This window comes from Acomys russatus, chromosome X, assembly GCF_903995435.1.
Source record: "Acomys russatus chromosome X, mAcoRus1.1, whole genome shotgun sequence".
Taxonomy (NCBI): domain Eukaryota; kingdom Metazoa; phylum Chordata; class Mammalia; order Rodentia; family Muridae; genus Acomys; species Acomys russatus.
In genome coordinates this window covers 14,756,030-14,776,966 of record NC_067169.1, presented here as the reverse complement: position 1 = coordinate 14,776,966, position 20,937 = coordinate 14,756,030, and the positions used below count along the sequence as shown (strand labels likewise).

At 44.5% G+C, this 20,937-nt stretch overlaps 1 protein-coding gene across 1 annotated transcript; it reads left to right on the top strand.

The window, feature by feature from the left end:
* The first annotated feature begins 15,076 nt into the window (after positions 1-15,076).
* Mpc1l (mitochondrial pyruvate carrier 1 like) lies at positions 15,077-15,537 on the top strand. The gene has a single exon (XM_051141587.1). The coding sequence runs from the start codon at positions 15,109-15,111 to the stop codon at positions 15,535-15,537; it is 429 nt and encodes a 142-aa protein (XP_050997544.1). The 5' UTR covers positions 15,077-15,108.
* The last annotated feature ends 5,400 nt before the right edge of the window (positions 15,538-20,937 follow it).

The following is a 20,937-nucleotide window of genomic DNA, read 5'->3' as shown; positions in this document are numbered from 1 at the left end:
TGAACTCACAGAGATCCTTCCTTCCGCCTCTCCCTCCTGAGTGCTGGGAGTAAAGCCATGCACCACTATACCCTTTGAGGCAGTATGTGAATATACTCCAAGTTGTCTCAAAACTCACCTTATAGGGACTGGAGAGATGGCTCAGTGGTTAAGAGCTCCACCTGCTCTTCCAAAGGTCCTGAGTTCAATTCCCAGCAACCACATGGTGGCTCACAACCATCTATAATGTAATCTGATACCCTCTTCTGCAGATAAAGCACTCATATGCAATAAATAAAATAAATAAATCTTAAAAATAACTCACCTTATAGCCCAAACTAGTATCAAATCTATCATCCTGAGCCTGGCGTGGTGGCACACACCTTTAGTCCCAGCACTCGGGAGACAGAAGCAGGTGGATTGCTGTGAGTTTGAGGTCAGTACACAGACATGCAGACAAAAATAAAATATTTTTAAGACATTTTTCTTGGGCTGGAAAAATGGCTCAGTGGTTAAGAGCGCCACCTGCTCTTCCAAAGGTCCTGAGTTCAATTCCCAGCAACTACATGGTGGCTCACAACCATCCAGAATGTGATCTGATGCCCTCTTCTGGCCTGCAGGTGTACATGCAGACAGAACACTGTATACATAATAATAAATAAATCTTTTTTAAAAATATTTTTTTTCTTTAAAGACAGGGCCTCATAATGTATCTTTAGCTAGCCTGGAGCTCATTGTGTAGACCAAACGGCCTCAGGCCCTGCCTCTACCTACCAAGTGCTCCACTATGCCTGGCCCTTTAAATTAATTCTTTAATTTAGAAATTAAAAGCAAAGAATAGAAATGGACAAAAAGTGGCACATACCTTTAATCCCAGCACTCAGGAGGCAGAGGTAGGGGGATCTCTGAGAGTTCCAGGCCAGCCTGGTGTACAAAGCGAGTCCAGAACAACCAAGGCTAACACACACAGAAACTCTGTTTCGAAAAACAAAAACAAAAACAAAAAACAAGCAAAAAGACAAACTCCAAGCAAGAGTTAGTCATGTGGCTTGGTGGCGGTTGATCTCCTTAGCATGAATGAGGCCCATTTCATCCCTAGCACACACACACAAATCCAGACAAAAGGTCAAATTGTTTTCATAAATAAGCAAAATTGGCTGACTCAAGGCTCAGATTGGAAGAGTAGAACAGTATTATAAAGAAACATAAGGAAAAAGGCAGGCCGAGAATTTTCTAACTAGCTTGGCTGTGTATGTAAAAAACCAATTTCAACTAAAATGTTCTTTTTTGAGGTTTATTTATTTTTATTTTCTGTATATGAGTATTTTGCCTGAATATATGTCCATATGTCTATGAACCACATTTGTGCAGTGTCCACAGGGACCAGAGGATGGCGTGGGATTCCCCTTTGGAACTGAAGTTACAGATAATTGTGACCAGCTAGGTGGTGCTGGGAAGCAAAGGGGTCCTCTGCAAGAGCAGCCAGTGCCCTAAAGCACTGAGCCATCTCTCCAGCCCAGACTGAAACATTCTTAAAAACAACGCCTGGGGCTGGGGATGTGGCTCAGTACTTCCCCCGCATGTTCAAGACCCTGGGTCTGAGCCACAGCACTGCAAATAAGTAAATAAATCATACCTTCTTTTTCATAGGGGAAAAGGTCTGTAAAACTCGGGATTCTACATGCCCACACAATGTCTAGGAAGAATTTCTACTTCTTGAATGGATTATTAAAGCAGGGAAGGCCAGGCGTGGTGGTGCACGCCTTTAATCCCAGCACTCGGGAGGCAGAGGCTGGTGGATCGCTGTGAGTTCAAGACCAGCCTGGTCTACAAAGTGAGTCTAGGACAGCCAAGGCTACACAGAGAGACCCTGTCTCGGGGAAAGAAAAAAAAAAAAAGACAGGGAAGAATGCAGGAAATTCAGGCAACAGTTTTACATTACAGGCTTAAGGCAGACTTCTTTAAAAAAAAAAAAAAACAACTGCCATTGAATTAGAGTTTTACTCTACTTCAGAATGACTTTATCTTGGTGAACTACATTACATTGACCCTATACCCAAATAGAGGTTACACTGAGTCAACCACAACATAACCTTTTTGAGGGACATGAGACCCACAAATGCATGAAAATAGGTCCTTTTTCTCCAGGGTGCTTTCTTTATGTGCAAGACTTTGGAAGTTGGGGCTATACACACAGTTGACCACTGTGTGCAGAACTTAAGGGGCCATTCTTGCATTAGTTAATGTGTTAAAGAAGCCCCAGAGGAGGCATCAAAATGTGTCAATGTTGCCGGGTGTGATGGCGCCACGCCTGTAATCCCAGCACTTGGGAGGCAGAGGCAGGCAGCTCTCTGTGAGTTCGAGGCCAGCCTGGTCTACAAAGTGAGTCCAGGACAGCCAGGGCTACACAGAGAAATCCTGTCTCAGGAAAAAAGAAAAGAAAGAAAGAAAATGTGTCAATGTCACTTTAAGGAATTTGAAAGAGAAAAGCAACTTCCTCTTGATGTGCTTAAACTAAGCATGAGCCCAGACTTGAATTTTCTACTTCTCTCCCTGTGCCTTCCGTTTGTCTGTAGTTGGTGGTTACTGGCCTGTCTGTAGTCTGTCTATTGTGTCTGTCTGTCTGTCTGTCCCAGTTGCTTGCCTGATTTGTCTGTGTGTTGTGTTTGTGTATCTGTTGAGCCTGTGTGTGTCTTTCACACAGGGGTGTGCTCTGTATTTACTGAACCATGCAGAAAACATGATCTGGGAAAGGAAATAAAGGATCTGTACAGGAAATCTCTAACCGCTGTACAATGGAAGTCACTTTACTGAATGCACCTGACCCAGAATAACACGCAAAGCCACATACATGTAATTAACCTATATTCCCAAATGTATGCTGGAGATTTGCTTTGCTTAAGGTTGCTTTCAGAAAACAATTATGGCAACATGCAAGCACACAGAGAAATAAGGATTCTGGGTCATCATTTAAGATGAAAGCTATGTAAAAGTTGATTGCATGGGAAATCCAAGGCATAGTCAGCTAGTTTGTTTGTTTGTTTTTTGGTTTTTCGAGACAGGGTTTCTCTGTGTAGCCTTGGCTGTCCTGGACTCCCTTTGTAGACCAGGCTGGCCTCGAACTCACCTGCCTCTGCCTCCAGAGTGCTGGGATTAAAGGCCACCACCGCCTGACCCAAGGCATAGTCATATTGGTCACATTGTTCTTAAAGGCACAGTTACACATAAATAGGCTGAGTACACAGAAGGACAGCAGGTTCCGTACATAGTCTTAAATGATCTCAAGGCATATTATTAACTTAGCTGCAAGATCTGGAAAAAGTTCAGTCTCTGAAGGCAAGAAATATTTTCAGAAAATATATCACCATGTGTTCTAGTGAGAGCCTGAAAGATAGTGCGAGTATTTTAACAGCAATTGGATTAGAGGGCATTCCTGTGATAGTTTGGCAAATAATATAGCTATCTTCTGCTCTTAAGAACTTGCCTGCAGGGTGTGACACACGCCTTTAATTCCAGCACTCTGCAGAGGCAGGTGGATCTCTGTGAGTTCAAAGCCAACCTGGCTTACAAAGTGAATTGCAGGACAGCCAAGAGTACACAAAGAAACCCTGTCTAAAAAAAAAAAAAAAAAAAAAAAAACTAAAAACCAAACCAAAACAAAAAACAAAAAACAAAAAAAAGAAAAGAAAAAGAAAAAAGAAAGAAAGAAAAAGAAAAAGAGAGAGAAAGAAAGAAAGGAAAACTTGCCTAAGGCTAATGGACTAATTTCTTTGCTGGAGGAAATTTCAAGACATTGTAATATTGAACCTGTGGTGTGGATGTTATCAATAACACTGAGGCTGGTCTACAGTGAAAAAAAAAACCAAGTGGGGCAGAAAGAAATACCAAATGTATAAATTGGAGAGAAAAAGCCACTAGGAAGCGTAATGCTAGCACAAAAGCAAGTATTGGGAGGCTCCGAATGTTAAGGAAATCAGTACACTTAAAGAGCGGCCTCCAGCTCTATGTTTGAAAGGGGGCAGGGCCTTCAGGGCAACATCCCACACAGCTAAGCATCCAACTTATGGAAAGCAACAGAATAAAAAGGGGTGCTGCTAATGTGATTCCAGGAGGCCAGGGCCCATCCTCAGCTGGCAGCCAAATTTGGTGCTGGCTTTGGAGTCTTGAAGAATGCAAGAGCAAAGCGGCCATTGTACTCTTCCTCCTTGGTGTCGGAGCGTCACGGAGGCCAGGGGTAGGGGAGGCCCTGAAAGACCATTGCATGAAGCTATGAAAGTGAAATCTGCGTTGTAGCAGAGACCCAAGATGCTGGAGATGCCAGAGCTGTGAGACATCTGCCAAGGAGAGCTGCAGATAGGAAACGGAACCAGCTCTCTAAAGGCTATAGGCAGCACAGCTGGAGGGCTGAAACCGGCTAAGTCCTTTGCTACGTGATGCGGGGCCACAGGATTTGCTGTGGGCTTTGCTGGGTTCCCATCTTATTTGGTCCAGTATTTCTTTCCCCACAGTGCCCTCGCCCAAGTCCTCTCTTTTGCAACGGTGTCTTTTCTGCCATTGACGTCTGCAAGTATGTAATTTGCTACAGTCAAGGGATTGCCTTGAGTTTCAACAGAGACTTTGAACTTTTAAACAGCGTTGAGACTGTGAAAGAATATGGGATTTTTGAAGTTGGACTAAATGCATTTTGCATCATTATGTGGCAAGTTTATGTGGGCCAAGGAATGGGATATCACGGCTGAATAAGAAATACTTCATGGACTTTCACACGAACTCTGGTGCCCCATATTTGACCACGTCCCCTGGATGGGGAGACCTGGTGGCACTCAGAGGAAGGACAGCAGGTTACCAAGAAGAGACTTGATACCCCATGAGCATATACAGGGGGAGGTAATCCCCCTCAGGAACAGTCATAGGGGAGGGGAATAATGGGAAGATGGGAGGGAGGGAGGAATGGGAGGATACAAGGGATGGCATAACCATTGAGATGTAACAAGAATAAATTAATAAAATATATTTTAGGGAAAAAAAGGAAATACTTCATGGGCTGGAGAGATGGCTTAAGGGTTAAGAGCACTGACTGCTCTTCCAGAGGTCCTGAGTTCAATTCCCAGCAACCACATGGTGGCTATATAATGAGATCTGGTGCCCTCTTCTGGCCTGAAGATGTACATGCAGGCAGAGCACTGTATATATAATAATAAAGAAATCTATTTTTAAAAAAGAAAGAAATACTTCATAAGCTGGGCGTGGTGGCGCACGCCTTTAATTCCAGCACTCAGGAGGCAGAGGCAGGTGGATCCCTGTGAGTTCGAGGCCAGCCTGGACTACAAAGAGAGTCCAGGACAGCCAAGGCTACACAGAGAGACCCTGTTTTGGGAAACCAAACAAATAAAACAAAGACGTTTGGTCCTCAGTTGGTGGCAGTGTTTGGGGAGGGTTAGATGGTGTGCCTTGCTGGAGGATGGACACTGCTTTGGGCAGACTCTGAGACTGGGTGGCCATGCTCCCCTTCCAGTGTACTCTTTCTTGCTTCTTGTATTCAGTTGAGGATGTGATTTCTTGGTTTCTTGCTTTGGCTGCCATGCCTCCCCCCACCATGATGTCTCAATAGAACAGTAACGAACACAGTGTCAAAGAGGAAAAAGTCTTTTTAAAAAAAACAGGGTTGCCGGGCGTGGTGGCCCACGCCTTTAATCCCAGCGCTCGGGAGGCAGAGGCAGGTGGATCTCTGTGAGTTCGAGGCCAGCCTGGTCTACAAAGCGAGTCTAGGACAGCAACAGCTACACAGAGGAACCCTGTCTCCAAAAACCAAAAACCAAAAACCAAACCAAAACAAAAACAAAAATACAGGGTTTTACTATGCAGCCCTGACTGGCTCCGAACTCACTATGTAGACTAGGCTAGCCTATAATTCACACAGGTTCAGCTACCTCTGCTTCCCAAACGCTGGGATTAAAGGCATGCGCTATGAGACCTGGTGCAAAAAACAAAACAAAACAAAAACAAACAAACAAACAAAAAACTATGGGGAGGGCTGTAAAAAGGGAAAAAAAGGAAGTAAAAAACATAACTAACTCCAATTAGTTAGTTCCTATAAGGTGTGAGAATAATACAGACTAGAGTAAGTAAGGGGAGAAATTGCACTTTGAGAGCAGCTGAGCTCAAGGGGGACATACTGTCCAATGCTGGGCCAGTTTGGACACTAAAATTAGGAGGCTAGTGCAGGGTTATAACCCAAAGAATAAAGTGAGGAGCTCTGGTTCTGGACTCATGACAATAGGTAACCAAATGGGGCGAGAAGACAGAGTCTCCCTCACAGGTAGGTAACTGCTGGCTGCTTCCTACATGGAGGCGCTGGTGGAGTGGAAAGTGGTGTTTTGCCTAGAACTCACTGATGAACACTAATCCTGCAGGAAGGGGCAGAATGCTTTTAGCTGGAAAGCATCTAGCTGGTGGTATTTGCTGGAGGAGAGGAGATTAAGTTGTACCTACAGTGGGGAGACTGGACAGTTCCTGATTGGGTGGTCAAGGGGCACATTCTGGGGATGGTGACATGGCTCAGTGGACAAAGGCAGTTGTTGCCAATCTGGTCCCTAGAACCACACTGTGGAAAGAGAGAGCCGACTCACTCCTACAAATTGTCTTCTGGCCGAGCGTGGTGGCGCACGCCTTGAATCCCAGCACTCGGGAGGCAGAGGCAAGTGGATCTCTGTGAGTTCAAGGCCAGCCTGGTCTACAAGGTGAGTCCAGGACAGCCACAGCTAACACAGAGAAACCCTGTCTTGAAAAACCAAACCGAACCAAAAAATTGTCTTTTGACTGTGGCCTGTGTGCCCCATCACCACCACCAAATAAGCAATTGTGATTTTGAAAAGGCACATATCCTGGAGGAGAGATGGGCTGTGCTTCTGCAGTGGTGCTCTGGGGATACAGGGGACACAGTGCCCTGGGGACAATATTTTAGATGGGACCATACAACCTGAATGTATAAAGTCATTGAAACAGCAGACAAAAGCCAACAAAGGAACATTCTGTGAGGCAACTGTATTCTTCAAAAGCACTAATAGCATGAAAAGCAAAGCGAGGTGAAGGAGCTGTTCTAGATCGCAGGGGTTGTTAAACACTCTGCCACACCCACACCTAGACTGCTTGGACAATTGACAATACTAAAGATTGTAACCCTGCTACACTTACTAAACTCAATAGTGATCACAGCAGACACGACATTTGTTTTCGGAAGCAGGCACTGACAGGTTAAGAAGCAAAGCAAGCTAGGTGTGATGGCGCACGCCTTGAATCCCAGCACTCGGGAGGCAGAGGCAGGCGGATCGCTGTGAGTTCGAGGCCAGCCTGGTCTACACAGCGAGTCCAGGACAGCCAAGGCTACACAGAGAAACCTTGTCTCAGAAAACCAAAAGAACAAAGCAAAACAAAACAAACAAGAATCCGCAGCAAAAGAGAAGTCTGTTCATTATATCCTCGGAAAGGCTCAGAGAGGATGATAATGTTCATATGGAACACATACATATGTGTATATGCACATCTATAGTCACACGTGTGCACGCACATACATCAGGAAAAGAAGAAAAATTGCTGAAATGAGTTGTCATGCTTTGTTCTAGACTGGCTTAGTTAAGCTAGAAATGACGTTTCTCAGAGTCCTTGCCTCATCTTCTCTGGAGGGCACTGTGAAAGATTTGTAAGGCTGGAAGAGTGTGCTGACAAACTTGGGAGCACACTCTGTGCCCCCAAGAAGCCAGGTTTGCCCACCCATCCTTGAGGAGCTAATTAAAGCAGTCAAATTAGGGGCTGGAGAGAGATGGCTCAGTGGTTAAGAGTACTGCCTGCTTTTGCAAAGGACCCGGGTTCGATTCCCAGCTCCCACATGGCAGCTCACAACTGTCCATAACTCCAAGATCTGACACCCCCACACCAACGTACACAAATTAAAATTAGATAAACTATTTTTTTTTTAAAAGCAGTCAAGCCAGGCGTGGTGGCGCACGCTTGTAACCCCAGCACTCGGGAGGCAGAGGCAGGCGGATCGTTGTGAGTTCGAGGCCAGCCTGGTCTACAAAGCTAGCTCAGGACAGCCAAGGCTAACACAGAGAGACTCTGTCTCGAAAAACAAAACAAAAAAAACCACAACAAAACAAAAACAAACAAAAAAGCAGTCAGGTTAGTAGGATAAAGTGGAAAGGGGAAACGTACTCAGTGTGGCTAAGTTGTGAAGAGATCTGGTGAGCCTCTCAAGTCCAGTTTGGGGGTCTCCAAGTAAGGTTAAAGTTTAAATAGAGTGGTGGAGTTTAAATACTGGGCTGGGAGTACACAGACTAACACATTACTGGTCAAGATGTGGTACCAACCGCCACTGACCCATCATTGTCTCTGGAAGGCTGCAAATCTCTTTGCCAGGGAGACAAATCTCTCTGGCTGGCCCACACTCTTCTTATCTGATTGTGAGACTCCTGGGGGGAAATTTCACTTTCTTGGGTTCCAATATTTTATCAGTCTGAAAGGGAAAGTGTCTCTTTATGTTTATTTCTGCCAGGTCGGTTACCGGAGCCATAGTTAGGCCACAGACGTGATACAGGCCAGAGGTGGGGGTGGGGTAGCTTCCAGTGTCTCCCTCCCGTGTCCACCTCTCCTTCCTGACTGTGTTGCTTAGTCATCAGGGAGTGACATTGTTTGAGAAAGATTAGGAGGTGCAGCCTTGTTGGAGGAAGTGTGTCACTGCGGTTGTGGGCTTGAAGGTTTCAAAAGCTCCTGGCAGGCCCAGTGTCTCTTGGCCTACAGCTCAAGAGGAAGCTCTTGAGTTACTTCTCCAGTACCGTGCTGCCACCTGCTCCGTGCCAGTATAGCAGACTAATTAAATACTAATTAAACCCTACTAACCCAATCAAATCCTTTCCTTTGTAAGTGTAGCCATGATCATGGTGTCTCCTCACAGTAATAAGACAGTGATTAAGACACCTTCCTTAGGCTCCACTCTGGTTTCTCCAATTGACTGTCTGATGCTTCCCTCTGATCCTCTAAGTTGCCTTTCAGGCCTTCAACTCGGTCACATATAATCCCTAAAAGGACTTGGGTCCTTGGTCATTCCCTGATACAAGCTGGCACTGATGTCTGAACCAAAGGTATAACAGAGTTCTCTGTACTCTTTTTTTAAAAAAGATTTATTTACTTATTATGTATACAGTGCTCTGCCTGTTTGTGCACCTGCAGGCCAGAAGAGGACATCAGATCACATTATAGATGGCTGTGAGCCACCATGTGGTTGCTGGGAATTGAACTCAGGACCTTTGGAAGAGCAGCCAGTGCTCTTAACCCCTGAGCCATCTCTCCAGCCCCCTCTGTACTCTTTTATTATCTTTTGAGATAGGGTATAATTAAGCCAGGCGTGGTGGCACATGCCTTTAGTCCCAGCACTGGGGAGGCAGAGGCAGGAGGATCTTTGTGAGTTTGAGGCCAGCCTGGTCTACAAGCAAGTCCAGGACTGCCAAGGCTACACAGAAAAACCTTGTCTTGAAAAACACACACACACACAGAGAGAGAGAGAGAGAGAGAGAGAGAGAGAGAGAGAGAATATATACCCCAGGCTGGCTTCTGTCTTAGACTCCTGAGTATGTGACAGGGCCAAGATTCCTCCACTTTGCCCCTGCCATAGCCATCTTAGGTCTGGTCCAGAGCTGACACTCCCCCAAGACTCCTCTATGGAAAGTCCCTTAAAAAATCACCCAACCCTGTTCCAGAAATTTAAGGTCAAGATGTACTAGCAAACTGCTGGGGTTTGCTTCTGTTAAACTGCTTGCTTGTTCTACTCCCCCCTGCAGCTGCCAAACAGGATATGGTTTTTTGTTTTTTAAAAGCTCCCTGCAGAAAGCAGTTGGGGCTGCTCTGTGAGAACTGTTTCTTTCCAGCTTGCTTAATAAAGATTCTCAGATTTGGACTCTGGTTTTGTTGAATGGTCCTTAGGCTTTTGCCCTATAACAGAGTGCTGGGATTATAGGTTTTGTATTTCTTGTGTGTGTGTGTTGTTCTTAAGGGGCTACACACCTCTGTTATTGAGATGGGGGGGGTCTCTCATTGGCCTGGAGATCCTCAAGGAGACTAGGCTGGCTAGCTTGCAAATCCGCCTGCTTCTTCCTCCCAACTGCTGGGAGTAAAGGCATGCGCCACACGCCTGGCTCATTTGGCTTAAAAAAAAAAAAAAAAAAAAAAAAAAATATATATATATATATATATATATATATATATGTGTGTGTGTATATATATATATATATATATATATAATTTTTAGTTATGTGTATGTATGTCTGTGTGCACCTGAGTGCAGGTGCCCATAGAATCCAGAGGCATTGGCTCACCCTGGAGCTGGAGTTAAGGCAATTGTGAGTTGTCTAACATGGCTGCCGAGAACTGAACCCTCGTCCTTTTCAAGAAGAGTACATGTTCTTTTTTTATCTCTACATAGCCCTGATTGTCTTGGACTCACTCTGTAGATCAAGCTGGCCTCAAACTCACAGAGATCCACCTATCTCTGCCTCCCGAGTGCTGGGATTAGGGGTATACACCAGCACACCAGCCGGAGTACATGCTCTTAAACACTGCGCATGCCTAGCTCAGTCTCGCTTTTTATGTGGGTTTTGGATCTCTAACTCAGGCCCTATTGCTTGCAAAGCAAGTACTTTATTAACTGAGCTACTTTCCCAGCCAATAAACATAGACTTTTTTTTTTTTTAAATAATAAGTTGTAGTCTTGAGAGTGTTTGTCTAGCTAGTGCCAGACTTTGGTTCCATCCTGAGTACTCACAAAAAGTTTGTTAAAGTCAAAATTCTGTTTTTCCTGTATCTTCCTAAGATGTAAAATAGCAGTTGTTTGGGTCACAGAAAAGTTAAAAGTTTTCATTTCTGGTGCAAAGAGTAGGTAGTAGGAGAGAGCGCTCACCCACAGCTATGACAGTGACTCTGACACTCCCAAGTGTGCTGCTAAGCCATAGGGATCACCTTCAATTAAAGGCACCCCAACACAAAGCAGAGTCATTTCTTCAGAAAACATAAAGATGCCCTCTGCCCAGCAAGAGAAACACTTTTCAGCAGAGAGAATTCCGTGCACAGACCTTGTTTAACTATTGTCCTCCTTTGCTGCCTGCGCCCGCCCCCCTGCCCCCCCCCCCGCCCTCCCTACTGCCCCCACTGCCTTTTCTACAGTTGCCTCTCTTTGTTCAACCTAATACCAAAGCAGCTGGTCCTGCCACCGCCTTCGAGGTCATGTAAATCTCTTATTAAATTCGCATACTCTTCACCTGGTAATCACTTGGGTCACTTAAGTTTCAGGTCCAGCTGGGACCCTATTTGGTGAGCAGTAAAATTCTGCCTCTTGCAATAGGATCCTTCAAAGTGGCCCTGAGCAGAAAAGCCCTGAAGGAAAACTGCCACTTCTGCTGGGCTCATGCTCAACAAGAAGGCCAGGTGGCTGTCTACCTGCGCATAAGACAAAAGCAATAGATAAAATATTGGGCTTCACAGGGGCCCGAGAACAATGGATCCTTTCTGCCATTTCATTGCACTGAGGCACCCTGACTAGGTGACCATATTAGGTGTTGGGGGCGGGGCTGGGCAAACTAACATCCTCTTCCTTGTACCCAGCCTTCTGGCCACTATAGACACATGAGAGAAACAGTAAAGAATGAGAGAGATTAGAATCAGGGCCACAGATGGCTCGAAAATTGCTTTCAGCAGTGACTGAAAATAGCAGAGCCAATATAACCGCCTATTGTTTTATTCATCCAGCCTCATGAGGCACAATGCTATTTATTCCCTTTGCTGGAAGTGACGAGCAAATATTCCAAGGAAGTCAGCACGCGAGATAGCAAAAAAACAAATCTTTCCTGAAATACTCAAACCCTAAATGTCCCATTTATTTATTTATTTATTTATTTATTTATTTATTTATTTATTTTTACAAAACGGTAATTCAGAAAGTTACATTCAAAAACAAAACAACAACAAAAACCACTACTAGTATTCCAGGGCAAAATTAACGAAACACATTTCTTATGTTTAGTGTTTTAAATTAGGAGACAGAAAACTCTTTTAAAAAGTAAAATGTCATCATTAATGCTTGATTCTGATAAGAATCATCAACAGACGGATGTTAACTTTCAAGGGTTAAATATTTAATGAAGAGACATTTACATTGTCTCAAAGTATCTTCCTACAAATGACTTATTAATTGCAAAGTGGGAAACCTTGACTTTGCAGGGGAGAACTTAGCAACCACATCCTTAGCGTCCTTAGCAGAGAGACCACGTGCTTCCTAATCCACATCCCTGGAGGCCCAACATCTCTTCCATAGTGTGGCTGCCAGAAATGAACACTGGAGAGAGAGCTGTCACAGTCAGTTTGAGATGCTAGAATGGCCTGACTTAGACTGGGTAATTTATAAATAACAGAAATATATTCCTCACAGTTCTGGGAGATAGGAGGTCCAAAATGTAGGCATTTGGGAAATTCAGCATCGGATGCCTTTCTGTGCTTCTAAGCATCACCCCTGAGACAAGCCTCTGGCAGGCCTGGGAGCGATTGTGATTAGGTTAACTGAAGTAGAAAGGCCCATCCTACACGTGGCCAGCGCCTTCCAGTGGCCCAGCCATGAGGAGGTCTGAGGGAAAAGCTTTGGCTTTTTTTTTGCCTGCTTGCCTTGGCTGTTGAGTGCTGCTGCTGCCGACCCCACTGCACCGCCCCCATCCGCCAATGATATCCGAAGCCAGTTTCTTCCACTGTCTAACATGGACTCGCCAGATATCCCCCATGCTAGGTGGGGACTATTTATCATTTAGCCTCATGAACTGAGCAGCTACTAGGTTCCAGGCCTCTCTTATGTGAACACAGGCATGGTTGGACTACCCAGACCATGTCATGTAAGCCAATGCAATAAAAATCCTTTATAAACACAACACACAGACACACAGACACAGACACTTTTTTTTTTTTTTTTTTTTTGAGACAGAACTTCTCTGTATAGCATTGGCTGCCCTGGACTCATTTTGTAGACCAGGCCGGCCTCGAACTCACAGCGATCCCCCTGCCTCTGCCTCCCAAGTGCTGGGATTAAAGGCGTGTGCCACCACCACCCAGCCAATGCCTTGATTTTAATGTGAGAAAAGAAAGTATGCGGACACCTATATGGCCCAGGAAATACACAACAGCACTAATACTCAAGGCAACTCAGAGAAGCCCTGTCTGGAAAAACAAACAAAACAAAACAAAACAAAGAAATAGTCGTGGGCTAGCAGGAGCAGTGCTGGAGAGCTCGTCCTAGTGGTGTGAGAGCAGGAGAGTGGGCAGGCTGACCAACTCAAAACCCAACCTGACATCAATAACTTCAATGAACTGCTGGCGTGCATAAAAGGGCAGGTCCTAGAGATAGCAAAGCGGAGAGTGGCGAAACTAGAGATGCGGAGACAAGGGGCATGGGAGCGCTGCAGCAGCAAAGGAGCATGCTGTTGACAGGTAGGGCTGCAGGGAGGTGTGCATGCAGCAGCCTGGAGCTAGAGCAGCACTGAGCAACAACAAAATGTCCAAGATGGGAAACAGTTCACTTTCTGGATTAGGCGTCCTCAACAAACCTCCATGATCTGTGCTGCTGCCAAAGGCCATGTTGGTCTGGGTTGCTGCTGGCTGTTATGGGCAAGGAAGCTTCTTTTTCAGTGGTATTACAAACTCATAGTTGAGAATGAGAGACACAGAAGGATTCTGTGACAACCTAGCCCCACCATGAAGAAAAAAAAAAAAAAAAAAAAAAAAAAAGGGAAGCCATTGAAGAGAGTCCTTAAAAATGCAATAGGTATACTGAAGTGTAGCTCTTCACAGCTCATGGCTTATGGTGCGAGGGTGGGGTACAGGAAGGTCTCAGATTATCTTTAAGGGGCTGGCCCTCAGTGCCTTGCATTTGCTCAGGAAGAGCAACCAGGCTACAGCCCCTCCTTGCGCAGAGATCTTATAAATTGACCATGTTGCAATGGGTAACATAAATTGGATTTGGTGTTTTGGTTTTATTTACTTGGGGGGGGGGCGGTCACACAAAGGCTGGAGGGGTGGACCTGGGAAGAACAGGAAGCAAGTGTGAAATTCCCAAATAATCAATAAAAATATTATGTTGGCAAATTTGTTAGAGAAAGCCGTTGGAGAATAGAGTATTCATATACTACCAAAGTGCCTCCTTTACAATGAAAAAACAAAAAACAAAACAAAACAACAAAAACAAAAAACCAAAAATGTCAGACAACTAAGTATTCAGCTTACCATCAATGGTGAAACAAAGTGACACCAGCTATCTCCCTGGTGATGGTGAAAGACACAATAGAATTTGATGCTTTTGTTTAAAAACAATTCATAACTGAGTTATGGAAAAAAAAACCCCACAAATCCAAATTAAGGACGTTCTGAAAAGCCAGTGGGCTGGACTCTTCAATAACACCAACTTTACAGATGACAAAAATGGGGAGGGGGACTGGGAAACTGCCCTAACTCAAGGAGTAAATCAAATGAATTTTGACTGGATTTTGAGTTTTCCTTTCTAACAATGAGAGAAAAGAAAACAAAGACAGTCCTCAAGCACTAACATTTAAATATGTATTGGATATCAGCTAACGCTGCTGTCATAGACCTGAGTGGCTGATGGCTTTGTTCCTAAGAAAAAGATGCTAAAAGATTTAGGGGTGAAATGGCACACTAATATATGACTAAGGTCTTTAGATTAGTAAAGGCCAAACCCTGTATCTGGTTGAGAAATTGTATTGCCATGGAGTTACAGGCCAGATGAAACAAGCAACTTCTGAAGAGATGCTGGCTGGGACATCGCTGTACCAGGCAACTCACAGAGTTCTCAGTGTCTTGAGTTTGTGTGGGTCAGGCTATAGAAGGGGCTACAACCCCTTCTCCCAGAGACCCTATACAAGGGCGCATGAGCACAGGTCATATGCTCTACAAGCATAAGCCACACCCTTCCGTGCCAACAGCTTTACGTCAGGCGAACACGGCAGCAGCACGTGGGAGCCGGCGTGCTTTACGGCCACGGCGCAAAAAAGCACAAAGCCATTGGTCATAGCTACGTCAGGATCTTCTATGACGTTGACATTCTGTGCTTCATTGTTGGCTGGCATCTTGGTCATTGGCACTCCAGCTGAGGCAAGCATGGCAGGGGTGGCAGCGCTGGTGCGGAAAACGGGAAACTACCTGAAGTCCAAGGAGTTCCGGGATTACATAACCAGCACCCACTTCTGGGGTCCTGTGGCCAACTGGGGCCTTCCACTGGCCGCCTTTAAAGATATGAAGGGACCGCCGGACATCATCAGTGGCCGCATGACGACGGCACTCATCTTCTACTCCATGGCGTTTATGCGCTTTGCCTATCGGGTCCAGCCTCGAAACTACCTGCTGATGGCGTGCCATTTCACCAACGTGTTGGCACAGAGCATCCAGGCGAAGCGTTATGTGATGTACCACTACGGTGGCGAAGCCAAGGCCAAAGCCAACAACCCTCTGGCCAAATAAGCTTGATGACCGGGGATGAGAGGAGTAGCTTGATCCAGACTTTGCTTGCAAGCACTGGACTCTACTCCTAAAGAAAAGCCACGAAAAACTTTGGCTTGGACTTTGGTTTGCAACCCCGATTTAAACCTGCAGTTCAGTTAATTAAAAACCATCAAATTGATGTTGAGTCTTGCCTGTTTTGTGAACTGGGAGGGAAAAGGTTTCCTAGGTAAGGGTAGAGAGGGCAGATTGGGGGTCTTCTTCAAATGACTTCAGGGTTAGACAAGGGAGGAAGATAGGAGGAAAACCAACCCATCTACTCCTAGGTTTGCCAAAACAAAACAAAAACAAAAACAAAAACAAAACAAAAAACCCCACCACTCTAGGGAACAGGCTTTTGGGTGCTGGGGGCAAACACGTGTTTGGTGCCACAGATGACTTAAAATTTGGTAGTGACAAATCCCTACACCAAAGAGGGTAGGGTGGGGGGGGCTGTTTCTGTAGAAGGAAATATTTAGACGTGTGTTTGAATAAATGCAGTGAAATTCCAGTTTAGATTTTAAAATACTTAAGAAGTCTAGTGTCTCTTGGTGACCTGGAGCAATAATGGCTGCCAAGGAGATGGAATAAAGGACTTGGAATGGTTACTGTCATTTCTTAAAGTTCTAGGTAAACATGCCCGAATCATGCTTTCCATTTATCTTTTTTTTTTTTTCTTTTTCTTTTTTTTTTTTTTTTGGTTTTTTGAGACAAGGTTTCTCTGTGTAGCCTTGGCCATCCTGGACTCACTTTGTAGACCAGGCTGGCCTCGAACTCACAGCGATCCGCCTGCCTCTGCCTCCCGAGTGCTGGGATTAAAGGTGTGCACCACCATGCCTGGCCTTCCATTTATCTTTTTTTTTTTTTTTTTTTTTTTTAGTATTTTTTTATTTTTTTATTAATTTATTCTTGTTACATCTCAATGTTTATCCCATCCCTTGTATCCTCCCATTCCTCCCTCCCCCCATTTATCTTTTAAGGTGGAAAATTACAGCAGTTTGTGCAATTGCGTAGCCCTGCCCCAGTGTTGAAAACTAGCTAGGGATGGGGGATGAGAGTCACCCATCAGCTGTGGTAGCTCAGGGTATCCCCTAGGAATTCTCTGGGTACCAATGTCTTATACTAGAGAGCTTGTAGAAGGAAGATGGAGGTTGTGAGGTGAGATTACAGCTATGACAGGCTATCCACTGGGGCTTTGATCCACCTTTGCCATGCCTAGGAGTCTGCAGAATATAAGGCGGCCCATGTGGTTTCTGGAGGGCCCAATGCACATGTTCAGAAGTGCTGGACACTTCTGAAAGGTTCCGCAGCCACCTTGGCTAAGACAGGCCAAACAGTGGAAGAGTACAAGAGAAGCCCCAGAACTCTCCTCCTCTGCAGCATCTAAGCATTAGTTTGGTTTGTGGGAAGTCCCTTTCACATTCTGAATGTAAGGGTGGAAGACTGGAACAAATTATAAGACAGGAGATTAGTTGGCTGTCAAAGTGTCACCAGCCACTCCATAGTTTAACAGCTTAAAACAACAAGCACTGGGGCTGGAGAAATGGCTCAGAGGTTAAGAGCACTGGCTGTTCTTCCAAGTCTTTGAGTTCAATTCCCAGCAACCACATGGTGGCTCATAACCATCTATAATGAGATCTGGTGCCCTCTTCTGGTATGCAGGCAGGACACTGCATACATAATAAATCTTTAAAAACAACAACCAATCCTGTCTCACGGTTTGTATGGTCTCTGAAGTGAAGCCTGAGGCTGGAAGATCTATTTCCGGGTTCACAGGCGTCTGTGGGGGAGGCCTCAGCTCTGTGTCCTCCTGTAGACATCTCTAAGAGACTGCTCCCGATACAAGTTGGCTTATTCTGTCGTAGCTTAATCATGAAGTGATGATACATCATCACTTCTGCTATGTTCAGAAACCAATCCTGGTTCACTGCGGAATACCAGAAGCTACTAGGAATCACCTTAGGAGGTTGGCCTGCCACACAAAGTTCTGAAAGAAAAAAACGCCATGCTTTTCTGATAGAATAATTAGAGAGACTCACCTCACGAAGAGCTGCCACAAGACGCTCAGTTTATACAGCTCTATGCTCATGACTAATGTGCATACGTCAGAGCACGGGTCTGAGAAGTTTCATATAGACCTCAGACTCTGTTGCAATAGTATGAATCAGGTCCTCAGAGTTACGAAGTCAAAATCTTTATCATTACAGGGCTGGAGAGATGGCTCAGAGGTTAAGAGCACTGTCTGTTCCTTCAAAGGTCCTGAGTTCAATTCCCAGCAACCACATGGTGGCTCACAACCATCTATAATGAGATCTGGAGCCCTCTTCTGGTGTGTAGGCAGACAACTATATAAATAATAAATAAATCTTAAAAAAAAAATTACAGGATTCCACCCCCCCCCCACTTCACTGAGTCTCACGAGTAGAAATTAATATTTGAGGCATGTTTCACAAAGTGTATTTTGTTTTTTTAAAGATTTATTTATTATTTATATAGTATTCTGCCTGCCTGCATGTGCACCTGCTGGCCACAAGAAGGCACTGCATCTCCTTACAGATGGCAATGAGCCACCATGTGGTTGCTGGGAATTGAACTCAGGACCTTTGGAAGAGCAGACGGTGCTCTTAACCTCTGAGCCATCTCTCCAGCCCACAAAGTGTATTTTGTAATTTGAATATATTTTAATAAAGGCCACTGCTGACTGAAGGCTTTTCAGAACAGGTAAGTTACTAATTAACATGGTTAAAAAAAAAAAAAAAAAAAAAGAAGTTAATCTCTGTTGATAATTTCCTATTACTGCAATTAGAATTTAGAGGTCAAAACGCTTAGAAAAGTGATCTAAAAGACTGCAATGTTCCACTCTAATTTGATGCGGTGCTAAACTCATTTACCTAATTTCTAACATGCCCACCTAGGGCAGCTGGCCCTTTGTTACCTAGGATACTAGTGTTTAAGTAACCAATAAAAAGACTCTTCGTAATCTTCTCCAATCTAGGGAATGTAAAACCATCTCCAGAGCTCTCCCACTGCTTTAGGAAGCCAGGAAAAGTGTTTCAGACCCTCTTAAGGCATTTCCTAGAATTCAGGGTTTTGTTTGGTTGGTTTTTTGGTTTTTCAAGACAAGAGTTTCTCTGTGTAGCCTTGGCTGTCCTGGACTAGCTCTGTAAGACAGGCTGGCCTCGAACTCACAGTGATCTGCCTGCCTCTGCCTCCCAAGTGCTGGAATTAAAGGCGTATGTGAATTCAGGTGTTTTTTTTTTTTTTTTTTAAACAGAGTTTAATATGTCACATCTTCAAGTTCCCATCTTATCTTTGCAACTATAATAATTTAGTCATTTTTCTCTACAAATTCTTCCAAAATGATCAAGTGCCTGTGTCCTAGGGAGAGGCGGAGTGTAAACCACACTTCTGGATAGAGACAAGGCATTCGACAGGGAAATGAAGACAGCCTAGGTAGAAGGTATGCCCTTCCTGGGCTTCTTCCCCTGATGCTAGGATTCAAAACACTGCTGAAGGTGGAGCTACCAAAAGGAGGTAATAGCAAAATCCATGTAATTTGATACAGAAGGCTTGCAATTTGGTGTACACGTCTTGTTTTGAAATTAAAAACTGTAATAAAAATTCAAACTATACAAGTGCGTGTTTATATTATAAAAAATATACAAAATAGAAGAGCTAAATTCCTCTGGCTACTTCCCACAGCCCCAATTCCTCACACAGACATAACACAGCAGACAGACTTGGAAAAAAACATACCTTTCCAGACCTCAGTTTTTATACAATACAAACAGCAGAACAGCGTGCTGGGGTATTATTAAACACTTTGCTTTTCTCTTCATTTCTTTTGGCAGTTGAACGAGGATCTAATTTAAGGCACCATACATGCTGGGCCAGCGAGTGCTCCACCACTGAACTGCAGCCCACCCTCTCAAACAGCTTCTGTACTTTAGACATGTCTTACAGGTAATTCCTATTAGTGCACTGCAGCATGGGCTCCTCCTCCTTTCTAACAGTTATGTGGCACAGTACAGATGTACTACGCCTTATTCAGTAGGTCCTCTCTACTAATGCTGTTGGGAACATCCATTCGCCCATACCCTTTGCCCAGACGCACAGTTCTATGCAGGCTGATGCCTCTGTATAGGCCACACTTGTTTAAGAGCCCTTTCCTTTTATTTGTTTTTATTTTTTGTTTTGTTTTTCAAGACATGGTTTCTCTGTGTGGCCTTGACTGTCTTGGACTCATTTTGTAGACCAGGCTGGCCTCAAACTCACAGCCATCCCCGCCTGCCTCTGCCTCCAGAGTGCTGGGATTGCAGGCGTGCGCCACCCCCAGCTTAAGAGCCCTTTCAACAAGTGTCTTCTTCTCTCTTTCAATTCAATGGACTGTTACTAGTATAAAGTTTTCTGAACCATACCTTTGATTTGCAGAGTGGAAGATAAAGGCAGTAAGACTTTACTCACTACATTTGTATCTACCTTAGTGTCTGGCACAGGGCTGACACTTAGTAACTGTGTACTAGACTAATAAGGACAAACTAACTAGACACAGGTGTAAAATCAGTTTCCAACCTCAAACTTCCTGCAGTTAGAAACTGTCTCTTCCTGGGTAGTGAGTCAAGATTCCATGTTTTGTACTTCAGATCTAAATGGGACTAGATATTTCATTACAGTTTTCCCTCCACTTTGACAAAGGTGCAAAATAAGTGCAAAATCTTGCTTTAACTCTTGAAGTCTTCTCAAGGAACTTCACAAGAAAAGAAAACATAAGACTGAAAACCAAGCAGAAATCAGGAGGATTAAATAAGCAAGCTGCATTTGCATGCATTGGATTCTAAAGTCAAAATCCATGCCAAATCCAGTCTCTATTGCCAACCCACTCTCCACAGGGTCCCTCTTGGGCAGGCAGCTGGCCAAGTGAGGGAAGGAACTCATCACTGCTGAGCCTTCGCATGGAGCGCTTCTTCCAGGTAGATTTGGGGACACAGCAACATCCAGAGGTGATAGGAAGCAATCTCATGCCACAGACCTTGGAAATGAGAAGATGAAGGGAAAGGTGGAAGTGAACCTGATGTGCACAAAACACAGCATACAATGGTAAGGTCTCTACACAGGGTGAGAATAGAAAAGAGGATTATAGAGCTGTGAATGAGCCAGGCATGGTGGCACACACCTGCAATCCCAGCACTCAGGAGGCAGAGGCAGGCGGATCTCTGTGAGTTCAAGGCCAGCCTGGTCTACAAAGAGAGTCCAGGACAGCCAAGGCTACACAGAGAAACCCTGTCTTGAAAAACAAACAAAGAAATTGTAGAGTTGTGACTGAATTTATAAATATGTTGAAAGACAATGATTTGTTTGAATATTTTTAAGAATGATGAAATT